General features: G+C 54.3%; 1 protein-coding gene and 1 long non-coding RNA gene across 7 annotated transcripts in view; one reads left to right on the forward strand and one right to left on the reverse strand.

Moving 5' to 3' along the window:
* LDLRAP1 (low density lipoprotein receptor adaptor protein 1) overlaps nt 1–8526 on the reverse strand; it is a 34367-nt gene extending 25841 nt beyond the window's left edge. For 5 of the 6 annotated variants that reach the window (XM_036114962.2, XM_036114951.2, XM_036114940.2 and 2 more), the window contains exon 1: nt 8358–8526. In XM_036114962.2, coding sequence (XP_035970855.1) covers nt 8358–8445 — 88 coding nt within the window. In that variant the 5' untranslated portion in view covers nt 8446–8526. Of the gene's footprint in view, nt 1–7814; nt 7833–8357 lie in introns of those variants that run through there. The other variant, XM_078073619.1, reaches the window with a different exon arrangement.
* LOC118549879 (uncharacterized) lies at nt 5233–17047 on the forward strand. Its single transcript, XR_004924281.2, has 5 exons — nt 5233–5334; nt 15668–15800; nt 15908–16043; nt 16244–16424; nt 16887–17047. It is a non-coding gene; the product is annotated as an uncharacterized LOC118549879 (long non-coding RNA).
* The last annotated feature ends 998 nt before the right edge of the window (nt 17048–18045 follow it).

The following is an 18045-nucleotide window of genomic DNA, read 5'->3' on the forward strand; positions in this document are numbered from 1 at the left end:
CTCCTCTCTAAGCCTAGTAATGCTGAGGCCATGGTACGGAGCAAGGGTCCTCTGAAAACTGCCTAAGACTGAGATCAGGAAGGTTGGGAGATGGGGGAAATGAGCCCAGCTCGTTGGGTAGGGAAACAGACCGCAGGAGAGCGAGCTGGAAAGCCCCCACCTCACCCCACCCACGCGAGAGAGGGCCCTGAGCAGGCAGAGGGACAGGAGGGCAAGTGTGGTCTTCATCAGCGGTTTGAACAATCCCAAGGTTCCTCCCCAGATCACTCAGCTGGAAGCAATGAAGCCAGAAAGCGGAGGGAAGGTCTCTAGGGATCCTTCCAAGCCCGATCACCAAGACAAATGAGCACCCCATGCTCCTGCCTGTCAAGGCCCTTTGCCTGTCCCTTATGATCCTTTCTCCGACGATGCTGCAGTGCAGGAGGTTATTATGATTGTAGCCACATTAAAGAGGAGGAAACAGCTCTTCAGCGTCACATACCATTTGGATGGGGCAGGATCCACAGAGGAATCAGTTTCCAGGGGCCAGCATGGAGATGGCCAGGACCACTTCCCTGGACCACTTTCTGGAAGAGGAGCTGGGAGAATCCTGTACTCTCCCTGCTCCTCCAGGGACCCTCGGGGGCTCTAATGGAAGAGCCACAGGAAGAAAGCTTCGGACTGGGCATCACTAGTGCCAGGGCAGCTGAGGCCCCGGCAGGGCTGTGGGCGCCGCCTACAAGGCACAGCCTGGTTTGGGGGTTCCTGCGCTATTGGGCCCAGGTGGCAGTACTGGGCCCTCCACCCTGTCTGGCCCATGCTGCCCCTCCCAGCAACTGTCTTGGAGTTCTACTTCTCCAGGGGCTCTGCCTCCTCCTCCACCAGCCAGAAGGAGCCTTGTACACCCACACCTCTCTGGTTTTGACTTGAGCAAGCCACTGTCCCTCTCTGAGACTGCTTCTTCATCTGAAAAAGAATGCATGTGTGTTGGACAGCAAGGTGTCTTACAAGAACTTACAGGTGTACCCAGTCCCCCTGTCTGATGTCCAGGTGAGCAGGGACGTGTTGGCTGGTTATCCCGAGCCTGGCATGCAGTTGGCACTCAGTATCTGCTGAGTGAAGAAATGACCTGGACAACTCCAAGGCTTCTTTCAGGTCTGCAATGTCTCAAACCCCATCCTCAGCTCCGGTCCCCAGCCCACTGCCCTCCAGCCCTTGCACTTGGGCCACCACCCCAAGAGGAGGCCCAACCCCTGCTGAGAAGACCCCCCCCCCGCCAAGGGACCCTATCCTCTGCTGTATCAATCACGAGCCTGTCTCATTTGATCCCCCAAAAAGAATCAGAAAGTCCCTGAGGTGACCCAGTCCTGGGTTGGGTGATGGAAGCCCCCTCAGACCTGAGCCTTTCTCTCAAAGAAACCAAGAACACCACATCATCAGCGCAGAACAGAGCTATCAAGTAAGAAAGACAACAATAACAACAAAGCAGCTCTGACCATTACTTCTAACATTCACAGCTACCTGGCAGCCAGGCACCCTCATTCCCCTTTCAGAGGAGGGAAGGGAGGCTCAAAGGACACGTGATTTGTCACATTAGTTGTCTATCTGACTCTAAACCCAAGCTCCAAGCTCCTGACCAGTAGCCCATACTATCTTCTCATGAGGCAAACGACCTTGATTTTAGCAAAAGGTCAGGAAGAAGTTCCTAGAGCCAGAGGTATTTCCTCCCACAATTCCTAATTCCTGAGGCTTCCCCTCAGTAGGTACTCAGACTACTGCTTTCAACCTGAGATGCATCTAAGCAAGGATGGCCAACTACATGCTACCATGCCTATCACCGGTGTCCTTGACAGACATTGCTAATCAATTGCAGCTCTATTCCCTCTGATTTATAGGCTTTGGACTGTTTCTCAATACAAGGCTCCATGCAGGCAACACCAATCGATCAGGGGTGGCCTCGTTCATCTCACTATCCATACCTGCCCTATAGCAAACATCCTTCCTCCCCGCCATTTTCATGTCCCCACTATCCCATTTCCTTCGGCTCAGCCTTTCCTGGCCCATCTCCAAAACCACTTCCGCTCTTTCCATTCCAAAGGGCCAAAGCTTGCCAAGGTCACAGATGACCTTTTTGTTGTCAAAACATTCCCCAGTCCTCCCTGACCTCTGAAATGCTTGGCATATTCTGCATTCTTCCTTCCCTGGCCTGACCCTTACCCTACTCCATGGCCTCCTTCATGAGGGCCCTGGTAGACCAGTTGCCACTCATCAGCCTTGGAGACCCTCTGCCCAAACTCCTCACATGACAGATGACGAGGCCCAGAGAGGGATGGGACTTGTGCAAGATCACACAGCAAGTCAGAGCTTCACCCCGCTACCCCGCCCCCACCAGCTCCCAATCCACTACAGGCAATTCCCACAATGACTACTGGGGAATCACAGGTGTCCCAGTGTCCTCTCCCACAATATCGCTACATGCACACACTCATTCACATGCACATGCACACACAACGGAAGCTCCAACCATGCAGAGCTTCTTCCTCGTGATGCAACATTTTCTTTCCCACTTCTATGCTTTTGCTCAAGGAGTTCCTTCTATCAGAAATGCCCTTCCCTTTATTTGATTGGAACCCCTTGCATCCAGCCTCACCCAGGAAGCCTTCTTGACAGCAGGACTGCCTAGCAGTTAAAAACAAAAGCCTTAATCCTAGAAACCCAGTTCTGACATTGTTTGAGTGATCTTGAGCAAATTAATTACCTTCCCTGGGACTCAGTTTTCTCATCCATAAGATGGGGGAAACAACAGTCCCCAGCTCACAGGGCTACTGTTTTGACCCTTTGATGAGATAATAAAATTAGATAATGAGATAATAAACGTAATGTGCTTATTTAGCACGGGACCCCGCCCACGGTCATGCCTCTTGATGGGGCCTCGTCCCTCTGTGAGCGGGTCACCTGTGCCTCTCTTGAGCGTGGATTTCCTTCTCTTCCTTCTCCAACCACATCACTCACAGCCAGCAGCTGTCTACCATGTGTCTTCCTCTTGAAGGACGTCCGTTCCCGTGTGTCTCCCCCAGGAACTGGAGAAGGTGCACCCCTATCCAGTGTTGCAGCTCTGCCTTGTCCTTCTCCCCTTTCCCATTACGCCGTCCTCCCAGGCCCAGCAAGATCCTCCTTCCCCTCGAGGGAGGGAACCCTGCCTCTGCTCCTATACTGTCCTTCTGGGCATGACTCATCTCTTCAATGAGGTGGAAGGTCTCTCAGGCCCCACACCCTCCCTGAAGAAACCCACACCTAAGAGCACTCAATAAGGCAAACGCAGAGTTGGTGCCTACCCAGCAGCCAGCCACCTCAGGCTGGAGGCCACATGCTCCTTCCTAAGAGGAGCCCGGGGCTTCAGGAAGAGCTCCCAGAGGCCCTCAGGCAAATACAGGCCTGAGTCTACAGCCCTGTTCCGGTCCTGGTTATTTTTGGCCCTGTGGTGGATAATGACTGCGCTATTTTAACTTAGCAATTTTACAGATGACCTGCTGTCAGAGTTAGCTGGGGACGGACCATATGCCCAGTTTAACTCACGGCTGCAAACGTGTGCTCTTTCCTCATTAAGCCCCCCGCCCAGGACTCAGAGCTGGGCCGGGGGCCCCTGTACCCCTCTTGCTGCCCAGGAGACCCAGCCTGGCTGGTGTCTGGAACATCAGAGCGATAGCCAAACCCATGGGCCAGGGGGAACCTCTAAGAGCCCTGGCCTCCAGCCTCCTCCAGCCTGGTGGGGAGGTGGCCTCAGGAGTGACAGAGTAACGTCTTGGAAAGGGACTCAAGCTCTGCCATGACCCGGAATGTAGCTGCTTCTCTAAGGCCAGTCTCTTTATCTGACAAATGGGTTCAGTTCCTCAAGAGCATCACCAGAAACAGGTTCAGCATGTAAAAAGTGCCAGCAAATTTCAGAAGTTGTTAAGATTGTCAAAAGAAAATAATTAAAAAATGATCATAGCATAAGCTCTCATTTCCTGGGTACCTACTTACTCTTGTAAGAGAAAAACGTGCTGTCAAGGTTAAAACCATGGGGTCTGGAGATGGGCTGTGCGGTTCAGTCATTCCACCTCCCTGGTCCTCAGTTTCCTCACTTAAAAATTGGGACAAGAAGCATGTCCACCCCATGGGGTTGCTGTGAGGATGAAGTGAGTTCACACACCAGGTGGGCTTAGAACCACGCTTGGCACACGCTGAGGGCCACTGAAGTGTGAGCTCCTGTCCTTACCAAGGGCCCAGGGCTAAGAGCTTGAATGTGCACACAGCCATTTGCAGTATTTTGTGAGGAGAGGCAAGGATATATTAGGATTCCCACTTCACAGGATAGAGGCTCAGAGGAGTCTGGCCATGACTCTTAATTGACAATGCTGGTCTTTGCCTCCCGCAGCCCGTGCTGTTCACCCACCAAGGGTGCCCACCAAGCCCCTTCCCCCGTGAGGCAGGGGTCACGCGCAGGATCACCCAGAGGCGTGAGCATCCTGTCCTGCACGGCTGCCTGAACAGAGTGCCCCTCAGTGAGCAGGGGATGACCTGACTCCTTCAAGGCACATGTGCCTCCCTAAGCCACCAGACCTGTGAGAAGCAGGGCCCCAGCCTCCAGTTAAATGTCCCCTGCACCTGCTGCTCTCTCTGGCTGGAAGGCTGTTCCCAGATTCCTCCCTCCTGTATTCTCACATGTGCTCCAAGTCGCCTCCTTGGAGAGGCCTTCCCTGACTGCCCGCACTGACGCTATCAGAGCCCCACCTTTATCCCCTCACTGGACACCATTTCCACACACGCCACCTGACAAGCCACCTCTCGCCTGCAGCTCTCTGGCTACCGGAGGGGCCGATGCCCATGCACATGGGGTATTCAGGGCTCCCATCCCTGAACCCACCGCTGCCAGGAACTGCCCCTCAAGCAGAATAACTGAAGAGCACATTCTCCACTGCCCCCCCAAAACTCCCCACGGGATGGCGCTCCAGTCACCCACGCTGGTGACTGGCTTCATATTGTCCACGTTTTGGACTTTCTTCCCTTCCCACTTCTGAAGATATTTCCTGGGATCTTTTCCCAAATAGATGACTCGTACTCAGATCCTTCTCTTAGCGTCTGCTTTCTAGAAGAACCCAAAGGAAGATACCACTCTAAGGAAGCGGTCCCCGCCATTTCCTCAGCCCACTTTATCCTTCTTCATGGTGTCACCATTACTTATCACCAAACCATTCATTCGCACCCTGGTCATTCTGCTTCCTCCACCAGACCGTGAGCACTGCTGGGAGACAGACGGACTTGTTCACCAGACTCTCCAGTACCTATCGGGGCATGTCACATAGTCTGTGATCAGTAAGTATTATGACTTGGGGGTTTATTTATAGTATCTTTTATTGTAAATATTATAAGTAAGTACAAATAGATTCTCTGTCCCCCACATACCACCATACTCTAGCTTTTCTGGAACCTGTATCTTGTATTTCTTTACCTGCTCTGAGTTCTCTGACAGCCTGTAGGGAGCCTGAAGATCAAAGGGCCCCCTCTTGGAAAGAAGGGTACTGAGGGGCCAGGGTGAGCCACCTTTCAGGCAGCTAGAAGAAAGGAAAAGCCCTGGCTAGGGACTGAGATAAAATATTTATTTTATGGGAATATTTATTGAGATGGGAAAAAGGCCATGTGTGGGAGAGGGAGATAGTTCTTCAAACTCAGGACCAGCTGGGAGACAGGGGGCCGTGAGGTTCAGTGCCAAAAAGCGTGGGGTTCTAGCCTACTGTGTGACCTCAGGCAAGCTGCCTCCCTTCTCTGGGTTTCAGTTTTTCCACAAATAAAACAATTATCATGCTAATCCCAGCTGAGGATCTTGAGTGGTTTGGTGAGGAGCAAGTCACAGCTGATAGCAGGTGTCAAGTCTAACCTTAACTCCCCTGGCTTCATTTTGGCCGCAAAAGTCAACCACAGGGCTCAGTTCCAGTTGGCCAGAACACCACCTCAGACCAAGCTACCCCAGCACCTCCACCCCAGACACACCCCACAGCGTCCCTCTCTACCTTGTGGCCACCATTGTTCTCAGGGGCTGTCAGCCGTCAGCCCATCCTGGGATGGGGCCTGCCCCAGCTCATCCCGTGGCCAGAGTCCAGGAGGCACGCTGATAAGACCCCTGGGCTGGGGATTCGGAATGCTACCTCTAGGAAGCCGTCCTGGAGCCTGAGCCTCCGGTCTTTTACCTCTGACACGGGTCTGTTAAGAATCCCTGCTCTGTCACCTCACAGGAGCAAATGAAATAACAGAAGCAAAAACTGTGTAAAACATAAAGTGACAAAAGCAGTAGTTACTATTTATTGAATCCCTTTGCTATTCCAGGCAAAACACTATTTCATTTAATCCACACCCCCCCCCACACACACACCGTACTTAATCCACGCCACACACACACACACCACCACCCCCACCACCCCCACTACTGTTATTTACAATTTACAGATAAGGAAACTGACAATAACGAGGGACAGGTGAAGGTTCCACCCAGATCATTCTGGGTCCAGAAGGCTCAGGACAACACTCTGGGGGTCTGCAGGGGAGCGGGGTTCTCTTCTCCTTTTCTCTGCAGGTGTAGATAGGCTCTGAGCCCCCCAAACTTGTTCCCCCACAGGAATAGTCATGTTGAAGGTCCACATGACACGAAGGGGGAGTGGGACAGGAGGAAACCACCAATGAGGTGCCAGGAGGAAGCATTATCAAGAATTTTCTCAACACCTCTATCAGGTTAGAATTTTTATCCCCGTTTTTCTGGTGAGGAAACTGAGGGTCAGAAAGGAAAAGGACTTGTCAAGATCAGAGCAGCACAAGAAACTCTTTTTCACCATCCAAGGTGGCTACCTCTCCCCCTTCCCCAGAATCAAAGAGGCTTCTAAGCTTTCTTCCCTTACCCAGCACCCCCTTCCTCCCCCACCCCAGAAGAACTGCAGGGTTCCACCACTGGAACAAACCATTATTCTCAGAAGTCCCAGTCAAATCCCTTAAGTATTTAAAGGGGCTATTTAGGGGCCAGTAAGTGTGGGAGACAGTGCATCCTGGCCTGGCCCAGACCAGCCCTAATGGGTCTCTGACCCCACCCCCACCAGCAGGCACCAGCCCATGTTCCCAGTGCCAGTCTTGGTTTAGGAGGTGGCCACAGCTGGAACAGCAGAGTGGGGCAAGAGGGAGGGGAAGGGCGGGCTTTCTAGGCCCAGACACGCTGGCACTGGGAACTCAGGCTCCCCTGGCGGAGCCCTGGAAAGAAGGAAGGGGGGGTGGGGTGTGACTGTACTGTCAGGGGTTTCTTGGAGGGGGAGGGGGGCGAGGTAGGGGGGAGGGGAGTCCTCCCCTGGAGGTCCCAGGTGTTTGATAGGAGGGTGGGAGTGTACGAAGTCTTGGCTCGGGCTCCACATCTACCAGGAAGGCCTGTGTGACCCCAGGCAATCCACTCCCTTTCTCCTGCAGAAAAAAGAGGGACTTGGGCTGGGTTTCTCAGGCCTCAGGGGAAGGTGCCAGGTGACGGGTTCCCTGAGAGTAATCTGAGACGGGGAGAGGAGGGGGGGGCCCCCTTCCCAGCCTCCCAGACGCCCCGGGAGAAGGGAGAGGTGGCGGCGAGTCTGCCATTCGCCTGCGCGCCCCGGGACTTCGGAAGCCCGAGGGGAAAAGTGCGAGAGAAAACAGGTTTCAAAATTGGCCAGAACGCCAGCCTCGCCACCTAGACGTGGGGAGAGGAGGGGACGCCAGGGGTCTGGAAGGCTCGGGGTGTGGTACCTTCTGAGACCCCAGGCTGAGCCTCGCCCCGAACCTCAAGTAGGTACCTGCGAAGCCCGCTCACACCTGAGTCGGTTCCTGGACGCCTGGGGGTCAAAAGACGACCTCAAGGGTTGGCGGTGGGGCGGGGGGCACGCGGGCTCCCCCCGGCCGCGGACCTCGCGGCGAGGGCGCAGGGCTGCGGGCATCTCCCCGAACCCCGGTGCCCACTCCTCCTCCCCCGGGCACTGTCTCCCCTCCCGCTGAGCTCCGGGCTCCCCTAAGCTGCCCAGCGCGGCGAGGCGGCCAGGTGCCGGGGTTCGCGCAGGTCTCTTCCCCTCACCTGCGGCCCCTCCGACTGCCGCCTGCACCTGGGGTCCCCGAGCTCCGCTCGCTCCCCCAGCTCCGCCCCTCCTCCCCAGCCGCCCAGAGCCGGGACGGGAGTGGGAGCCCGACTTGACCGCGGGCGACCCCCAACCCCGCAGGACCGGGCAGGGCCGCAGGGCACCGGGCAGACCGCGCCTCTGCCCCCGGCGCCCGCGGGAGGCCGGTCCGCTCCGCCCGACCCCCGCCCGGCCCCCGCCCGGCCCGGCGGACGCGCACACACTCACTCCGATGCCGGCCGCCGCCCCCCCAGCTCTGCTTAGCGAGGCTGGGGCTCCGGATCAGCGCCCGCCCGGCGGACTTGAGCGCGTCCATGGCCGCTCCAGCTGCCGCCGCCAAAACTCCGTCAGGAAAAACTTTCCGCCGGGGCCGCGCGACGCGCGGACTCCGCGCTCCTCCCCCCGCGGCGCGAGCTCCGCGCCGACGTCCGACGGGGCGGGATGATGGCCGGCCAGGCCCCGCCCCCGGGCCCGCCCCCGGGCCCGCCCCCGACCGCCCTGCCTCGCCCCGCCCAGCCCGGGCTCCTGCTCTTGCTCCCCAGGGGGTCCCCACAAAGGGCGCCCCTAAGGTAGAGGGCCGAAAGCCCTAGAAGCCCCTTCTTTTCCTCCCTCTCCCAATCCCCTTATTCCTAGGATTTCTAGACAGCCCAGCTGTAAGGTACTTGGGGGCCATTTTACAGATGGTCAGACTTAGGGTCGGAGAGAAGGGTGCTGCCCAGGGCAATGGGAGGCTTAGAAGGAGAGGTGGGAGTCGTAGAACTTTGCTGGGAACCGGGCAGGACTATAAAAGTTTTCCTTAGTAAGACCGGCTGGGCATTTTACTCACCCAACAGCACCCAGGCTGCTCTCTGGCACCACCTGGGCACCTGGGCTGCCCCACCCCACCCCACTCCCCATGTAGTGATATGGCCTGGGTGTTATGCTCTAACACTGACTTGCTCTGTTACCTTAGGCAATTCCTGCCCCCCACTAGGTCTTAATCTTTATCTGTCAAAGGAGATGGGATCCTATTTCTAGTGATCCTTTCAATCTGCCGCGGCCAGGTGCTGCACGACCTTGACCCAGAGCCTCCCAAGCTTTGTAGGAGGCATTTTGAGGGGGGTCTGGATTCTAGAATTCCTCCAGCACAGATACTCTAAGTCCAGGATTTAGAATTCTCTCTAGGATCCTATACCCTCCCGTTAGGCTTTGCAGTCAAAAGAGCACAAGCCTCCGTGCCACAGTCTGGCTTCTTCTAGATGGGGAGCTTCGGCAAGGTGAACTTCAGCCTCTAGGATTGCTGCTAGCTCAGAAGACAGGAGTCCTGTTCTTGTGTTGGGGGAAAGATGGGGTTGTGCTGTCCCCAGCTGGGTAGTGAGGCCCCACTGACATTCCTTTCTCGGTTTATAAACTAAGTGCTTTTTCGGCCATCTGTCCTTTGCTCCTCCAAAACCCTGCAGCCAGCAATACACCCACTTTACAGATAAGATTCCAAAGTCTGGGAGAGAAGCACTCAAGAAGGGTCTCTGCAAGCCAGCGATTGGGATCAAACTCAAACCCAGGCTTGTAGGCCAGAGTGGAATGCTGGGAATTTGAACCTGACTCCTTTTTTTCGGTGGTTGTGACCTCACCTTTCTGAGCCTCATCTGTAAAAGCAACAACACCTATTCCACCAGGCTGTCTATCAGAATTAAAAACATGAGTTCTTGAGTTGGAAATGCAGAGAGCAGTCCTTGAGAACTCGCCTATGAAGTTGCCTCCTCCAGAAAGCCTTCCCTGACTGCCACCCATCTGTTAGGCTTCTGCCTTTGGGATCTCACAGACCTGAGCTCTCAGCATTGTGAGTGTTGCTGCTGCCTATTTCTACTCTGATTGCCTCCACTAGACTTTAGGTCCTTCAAGGGCAATAAGTTTTTCTGATTCATTTCTGAACACCTAGCAAGGGGTCCAAATGGAGTTGGAATATAGTCAATGTTCCTTTCCTCCCTCCCTCCCTCTCTCTAGCTTTTTACCATATGAGGCTGTCTTCTCCCACAAAGGGCTGTGGTGATGCGTAGGTAGGTCCTCAGGGCTGAGCCCCCCAGCTCTCTTACCCTGAGCCTTCTGGGTCCTGGGGCAGTAGAGAGAGAGCATTCTGGAGCCCGAAGGAAAAGCAATCACCCAGGGCTGGCAGGTGAAGGGCAGCTGGTGGTGTCCGGCTGGCAGGGGGCACCATATGGGCCTAGTGAGCAGGCAGGCCTGGGAACGCTGAGCCTGCAGTGAAGGCTGTTTCCAGGCCCATCACATCGTCCCGGAGGTGACTTGCTGGGAGCTGTCAGCCATGCGTCCCCCACAGAGGGGCAGCCTGCCTGTGCCCCTTCTGCCAATCCAGGAACAGAAGCAGAAACAGAAGGTCAGAGCTGCAAGGGGCCTCCTCTGAGGTCACCATGTGCAAAGCCTCCTTTCACAGGTGAGGAGCCTGAGGCCCAGGGAAGGGCAGGGACTTGCCCAAGGTCACACAGCGAGCCAGGACAGGGAGCCAAATCTCTTGCTTCCATCTTGGATGCTTATAAAAATAGAGAGAGAGCAGAGAAATCTTGAAAATGCACCAGTATTCAAGGAAGAGTTTTAAGGTGATTTTTTTTCTTTTCTCTCTCTTTTTTTCTCTCATCTGATCTAACTTTGTAAAAAAAATTTTGCAATGATCATATAGCCTTTAGTAATCAGAAAGAAAAATAAAAGAGAGGGAGAAGCTACCTCTGGTTATAACTGGCTTTTGTCTTTAGGAAAATGGTGCCAGAATTGTAATTTTACTGTTTTCTCCCCCACGGGACCCTCATGAGACCCCAGTGAGATAGTGGGTGCCAGCAGGTTGGGAGGGCTCTCGGCTTCTCTCCAGCTATCACTTGGGCTTGTAGCGGGACCAAGACAGAAACCTAGCCTAGGACTAAGAGCCCTGATTTCCTCAAGCGATCTGTCCTCCTTACTTGCCTGAGCCAGTCCCTTTACCTGGTTTGGCCTTAGTTTTTCCATCTGTAAAATGGGAGTTTTTACAGCAGAGTGTTTTCTTGCCCCCCACCAGCAGAGCACAGGGCTTAAACACGTGGATACTGGAGCCCGAGATCCTGTCTCCCCTACTCCTTTACTTCATGACCTTAGGTTGGTCACTTAAATTCCACAGACCTCAGTTTCCTCATCTGTAAAATGGGGATTATATGTCATGGATGGTTGCAAGAATTAAAAGAGTTAACGTTTGGAACATGTTTAGAATTATGCCTGGCTTATAATAAGTGCTATATATATATACATATATATATATATATATATATATATATATATAGCATATTTTAATAAAACTAGAATCACTTTTCTGACTGGATGAACAGTAAAGGTGGAATGGCTATTATTATCATAATTCTTGACTGGCCCTCAGGGAAGGGAGCTCTCTTGCGATTGGAACCAGCCTGGCCCAGTCTGAGCTGCAGGTAGTCCAGCCTCTCCCAGAGTTCCCACCCCCACACCCGACTGCTCAGCACTGTCCCAGGGAATCAGAGGGAACCTGGGTTACTGGTGAGTCAGAAGCCCAGGGATTACTGCTTAGACTTGACCTTTTACCTGACCCACAGACCTCTCCTGCCTTCTGTGTCCCATTGATCCAACTGCTCCAACCAGTTGCTTCTGAACCCTTCCCTCCTCAGACCCTTCCCATGCTGCTTCCTCTTCCAGAAACATCCAGCCAGATTGCCTCCTCAGCTTTCCCAGACTACCCACCTTTGCCCCAAAGATCTAGCTGGCTCCTCCCTAATACCCAGTCACAGCTACCTACACAATTATCTTCCCTGGCAAACGATGACAACAACTGTTTGACCTTGGAGTTCTACATATTTGGGCCCTGAAACCAAATGCTCCATCTATATGTATGCAATCTTAGCCAACTGGGCTTCAGTTTCCCCATCTGTACAGTGGGCATAATACCTGCTTTAGAGAGCTTTGTAAGGCTTCTGTTGGATAATACGGGGGGAAATGCTTGACTTAGTGCCTGCCAAGTGGCAAGTGCTCGGTAAATGGTAAGTCTGGCTACATTCATGTTTTATGGTTCTTGGTGAACCCGTTTACCTCCTCCAGCAGCTGAGCATGCCCCAAGCATGGGAGCTGGGAATCATCCTTCACCCCAGGGTTCCCTGGAGCAGCTGACTAGTGCCTGGCAGTGAGGAAGTGCCCAGTACACATCCAAGGACTCCACTTAAGTTCTGTCCTCTGGTTCTCAGCATGTGCCCAGCAAGCAGGCGACCCCTCTGCAGCTGGAGAAGCAGCACCTAAAGGGGCTGGGGAAAGTGCTCCTGAGGGGTCCCTACCCACCCAGACTGCCCACCTGGGTAGGACCAGCAGCTGTCTCCTGCTTCCACAGGGAACTCTCTGCTTATGGAGCTGCTGAGCTAATGAAGAATGACAAAGCACCATGTAATTGCCAGCAATTGATGAGTCCCCTGCCTCTTCCTGCCCCTCCTTCCCTTTGCCCTCCTTGGCCCTGTCTGGCCTGGAGGCCTGGCCCAGAGGCAGGCAGAGTGGCAAAATGGAGCACAGACTAGTATCAGGAGACCTGGAGGCTGGCTGCTTCTGCCCCCCTCTGGTGTGGGACCCTGGCCTCCATTACGTTGGCTCCATTTCCCCATCTGCAGGGCTCCTGACCTTGTGTTAAGAGCAGGGACAAGGCTACGGGGCCAGGCCAAGGGGCTCTGCCGAGGGACTGGGCTGCACCTGCCAGGTGGGTTGAGGCAGACAGGCCTGGGTTTAAGTCTAGCCCCGCCTCTCACCTGCTGTGTGATCCTGGGCAGGCTGCTTACCTTCTCTGAACAACAGATTCCTCATCATCAAAATGGGATTTGTTTGATAGCACTTAGCTCTTACTAGGAGAACCCTCATTTGTCCTAGACATGTGCCTGTAACAGAGACTCTCTGGACAAGCGCATCTCTATCAAAGTGAACACAGAAATTAAGGGTTGAAAACTTGTAGTGCAGTTTGATTGAGCAATTGTGTCTTGAATGTCATAATAAAAAAAAGGCTTGTATTTTTTTCATTTTATTTTTTAAGTAATTAATTTTCCTTGTATTTTATAAAAGTATTGGTCTGTGACAGATTAGAAATTTTTTTAAAAGTGGTCCTTCTCCACGGATGGCTTGAGAAGCATTGCTTTAGAGAACCTTGGAAAACAGACGTGGTTAACAATCTCGCCACATTTTCATAGTTCTAGGGTATAATTTCCAGGGACCTTCCACTTCCGTGGCTCCCAAGCCTTCAGGATCAAGACCAAATCTCTTAGCCTGGCTTTCAAGGTCCTCCTTACTAAAGTCCCAACCTGCCTTCTCATCTTGCCTCCTTCCCCATGACACAACCTTGTAATACAACCCTGTGCTCTCCCCCCGCCTCCTCGCCTCCTGAACCTCTCATGCCTTCTCACTCCTCCATGCCTTTTCCTATGCTTCTCCTTCCATCTGGAATGCCCTTCTTCACTTTGCCCTTAAACTGGCAAACTCCTATTCATCCTTCAAGACCCAGACCAAATGTCCCCACTCTTGGGAAGCCTTTTCCAGTGCCACCCCTGCACCTGCCCCAGGCAGGGCTAGTTGCTCCCTGCCCCGGGCTCTGTAGCGCAGCATGCTACGGGGAGGCAGGACATGCAGCGGTGAAGGCTACATACACGCTCAAGAGTCAGGACAATGTGGGATTTGGACCTGACGGTGCCGGCTGGGTGATCCTGGGCAGGTGCCTTTGTACTGTTGAGCTTCATTTTTCCCATCTATAAGTGGCATCTACTGTGAGGAGTAGAGATGATGTGTGAAAAGTTCCCAGCACCATGACACATGGGAGAGACTCGAGATACAGCAGCTGTTGTTAGCTTTATTTCTCTGGTTGATAACGTCCCAGGTTGTTTTTTCTGTCTCCCAACAGACTGGTTGCTCCTTGAGATCAGGGACACTGAAGAGCATCTGATGTACCTGGATGTTTCCTGGGCTCTGTGCGGGGCTTTTTGCACAGAGGGTGTGTTTTGGAGAAGGGTCTCTGGCTGCTGCCTGCCCCGTGGTGACAGTGGTGTAGGGAAGAGTGAGGGTTCGAAGCCCACGGCCAAGAAAGAATTCTTAAGACGTCATTTGGTGCAAAAAGGTGGTTTTATCAAAGCACGGGGACAGTACCTGTGGGCAGAAAGAGGGGCACTGGGGTCATGAGGACTGGCCCATTATATGCTTTCAAGTTGGGAGGGGGTTAGGGATAGCGTAAGCCTCTAAGGAATGTGGAAGCAAGGTTTCCAGGACCTTGAGGGGGCTAGCTATTGTTGGGGAAAGGTCATTTATTACCGTCTAATAAAACCTGAGTCATGAGACCCCTCAGGTGTATATCGGGGGGCCATATGCTTGGGGGGTGATTGCCAACACGTATCTTGGAGGGTTTAGAGATAAAGGAAGTTTCCAAAGGAATTCTTATACGTTAAAGTAGACTTACAGGATCCTGGGGTGGGGGTGGGGGCAGGGGGGAGGCTAGGATTGCCTTTTGCCCTTAGCAAAGTATTAACATCCAGGCAGCTGAGTCCCTAGAGGAATGTCACCCTGCCTGTTTGAAGGACTTGTTGGTGGGCTGTAGGTGGTAAGGAAACCCAGTTTTTCTTTTGTCTTTAGTTTCCCACATCCCAGTGGCTATGGCTCCTTGTCAGTGGAATGCTGATTCACCAGCTCTGTGGAAGAATTAAAAAAAAAAGACCCTTGATTTTTTATTTTTTGCCAATTTCCATGTAGTAAAAACACCTATCAAGGCCAATTTCAGGTAACCAAAAGTTTAACAACCAGCTTAAAAAGTTCCTGAATATTTTAACAGTCTGCTCCTGTGAGCCACCCAGCTCCAGCACCCAGCTTCAGCACTCAGCTCCAGCACCCAGCTCCAGCACCCAGCTCCAGCACCCAGCTTCAGCACTCAGCTCCAGCACCCAGCTTCAGCACTCAGCTCCAGCACCCAGCTCCAGCACCCAGCTCCAGCACCCAGCTTCAGCACTCAGCTCCAGCACCCAGCTCCAGCACCCAGCTCTAGCACTCAGCTTCAGCACTCAGCTCCAGCACTCAGCTTCAGTACTCAGCTCCAGCACTCAGCTCCAGCACCCAGCCCCAGCACCCAGCTCTAGCACTCAGCTCCAGCACCCAGCTTCAGTACTCAGCTCCAGCAACCAGCTCCAGCACCCAGCTCCAGCACCCAGCTCTGGCACTCAGCTCCAGCACCCAGCTCCAGCACCCAGCTCCAGGACTCAGCTCCAGCACCCAGCTCCAGCACTCAGCTCCAGCACTCAGCTCTAGCACCCAGCTCCAGCACCCCTCTGGCTGTGATTGCTCAGAGCAGAAGGGCAGCCAAAATAGGCTGGGGCCCATAGTTGAAAGACAGGCTGTTTCCTGTGCCCTCTGCCCAGCCAACCCATTGAGGGCCACCCAGGGAAGGGCCATAAGGTCATGAAGCTCCACAGAGGTCCTCATTCATCCCCTCCCCCAGGCCTCCAGCCCCTTTGTTCTCTGTGAAATCGCCCATCCATCTCCTCCCTCAGCAGGAAGAACAGCAGCTGGACCAATGGACCCAGATGATCCATCAGTGACTCCTGGGGGCCTGGGCAAAGGGGGGCTACCTGTACAGCCAACAGGGGCCCCTTTGCAATAATGCTGTCCCCACAGCCGTTGCAGGTAACGCTGATCACCTTGTCCCCTTGGTCACAGTGGGGAGCAAAGAAAACGTGTGCACAACCTCCTCTCACCTTTCCCCCCTCCTCCTCTCCTCTGGTCGTGCCCAGCCTCCAAGTCTTTGCCTCTGCAGTCCCCTCCGTTTGGAATGCCCTCTCCCTCTCCCCCTGCAATGCCCAGCTGCAACAGTCCGTCAAGTACGTCAAGAAGTCATTCACCAGCAGAAGTCTCCAGGCCCCTCTGCAGGTGCAGTTGGTGCCCCTTTTCCAGCTGCTCGCCCAGCTTCCCTGCCCCTCCCCCTGCAGCAGCAGTTCTCCTTGGGATCCTTTTTAAAAATACCCTCTGAGCCCTCCTAGCTACAGGCAGGGCGGGAATCTGTGCCCCAGGACCTTTGGATATAGAGGACTGAGAACCTGACGCTGAGAAACCCTATCCTAACTCACCAGGGCTGTGGCTGATTCACACCGAGGCCTCTAACCCCTCACCAGGACCACCTGCTCAATATGCCTCCGTGGGATGGAATCCAGTGTCTGCTGCCGAGGCCGGCCAGTCTGGAGGGCCCATCCTCCGGGCCCAGCTAAGGGTTGCTCTGTACTCCTCCCCGGGGGGCTGAGCACCTCGCGGCAGGTGAGCTTTGCACTGAATTGTGTCTCCCCACCGCCCCAACAATTCATACGTTGAAGCTCCCCAGTGTGGTTGTGTGTGGAGGTGGGGCTCTCAGGAGGTAATGAGGGTTAAGTGAAGTCAAGAGTGTGGGGGGCCTAATCTGACAGGATTGGTGGCCTCTGTAAGGAGAGGAAAGAGAGCGAGAGATCGCTTGAGGGGCGCTGTGGCAAGGATAGGTGAAGACCGTAACAAAAAAGGTGCCTGTCTGCAAGTCAGGAAGGGAGCTGTCACCAGAACCGAATTGGCGGGCACCTTGATCTTGGACCGCCCAGCCTTCAAATCTGTGAAAAAAACACAGTTGCATTTCAGCCAGCCAGTCTGCAGTATTCTGCTCTGGCAGCCTGAGCCAACTGAGGCCCATGCTGTGCACTGTGCTTGGAATGATTTTCCCCTGATCTCATGGTGGCTCCTTATGTCTCCCAGATTTCAGCTGAAATGACATGTCAGAGGGGCCCTGCTCCCACCTCACCAGAATGTCGGCTCCACCGCAGCTGGAACCTCGGGTCTCCTGCTTAACTCCCTGAGCCTTGAACCCTACGCGGCATCCTGGGGCTTGAATAAATATATGTTAGGTTGTTCCTAAATATCCAGAATCTGACCACGAATCCTTCAAGCCTGGTCCTTGCCACCCTCATCCCTCTCCTGGATGACTGCAGTGGCCCTCTGTTTATCTCCCTGCCTCCTACAGTCTCCTCTTAACCCCTCAGGAGCCCCCCTAAGTCTGACCATGTCACTCCTCTACTGAAAACCCTTCCTTGGCTCCCCCTTTCTCTCAGACCCAAAGCCCCAATCCCTAAACTGTCCCCCAGGGCCTTGCGTACTGGCCCCTTCTCCCTCCACTCCAGCCACACGGGCCTCCTTGCCACCCCATGGATGCATTAGGCACATGCCCAAGCCACAGGGCCTTTGTACGTGCTGTTCCCTCTGCCCATAACACCCTTCCCTCTGGAATCTGAGTGGCCCATTCCTTCTCATTCTTCATCTTTGCTCAAATATCGTCTTCTCACGAAAGCCTTCTCTGAACATTTGTTCGGAATGACAACCGTTCCTCCCTCCGGGGCTGGATTCTGGGAGCGCCATCAGCCCCCTGGCGCAAGACCCTGTGCTCAGAAGGGCCCCGTGCTTTGCACTTTATGTTCCACCATCGCTGTCTTGAGGTTCTTGATAATTTTATCTTCGGATTTGTGTGTTGTAAGTGAAGTCTGGAGGGACAAGGGAGTGTGCGCCAGGAACTTGGCCTCAGCTCCCACACGTTGCCTGCTCCCCTGCCCACTGGTCCCTCTGGCCCCAGTCAGCCTCCTCTCTCTGGCCCCACGCAATGATTGGCTGTCTTGGGTGCCTGGCAGGACCCTGATCACAGGCACAGGACAGGGGTGGGACGGTCAGGGGGCACGCACCCCACAGTGTCTTGGGGTGGGGCATGGCCAACCCCACCCTGCATTGGCAGCTCCAGGGCACATCTGGTAGGTGACTGGCCAGAGGCCACATCTCAGCGGGGTAAGACCCTGATCCAGGTTCTGAGCACATCCTAGAATGGAAGTTTCAAGACCCTTGGGGGTTGCCCATCTGCCAAGGGTTGGAG

Source organism: Halichoerus grypus, chromosome 5 (assembly GCF_964656455.1).
Source record: "Halichoerus grypus chromosome 5, mHalGry1.hap1.1, whole genome shotgun sequence".
Classification (NCBI taxonomy): domain Eukaryota; kingdom Metazoa; phylum Chordata; class Mammalia; order Carnivora; family Phocidae; genus Halichoerus; species Halichoerus grypus.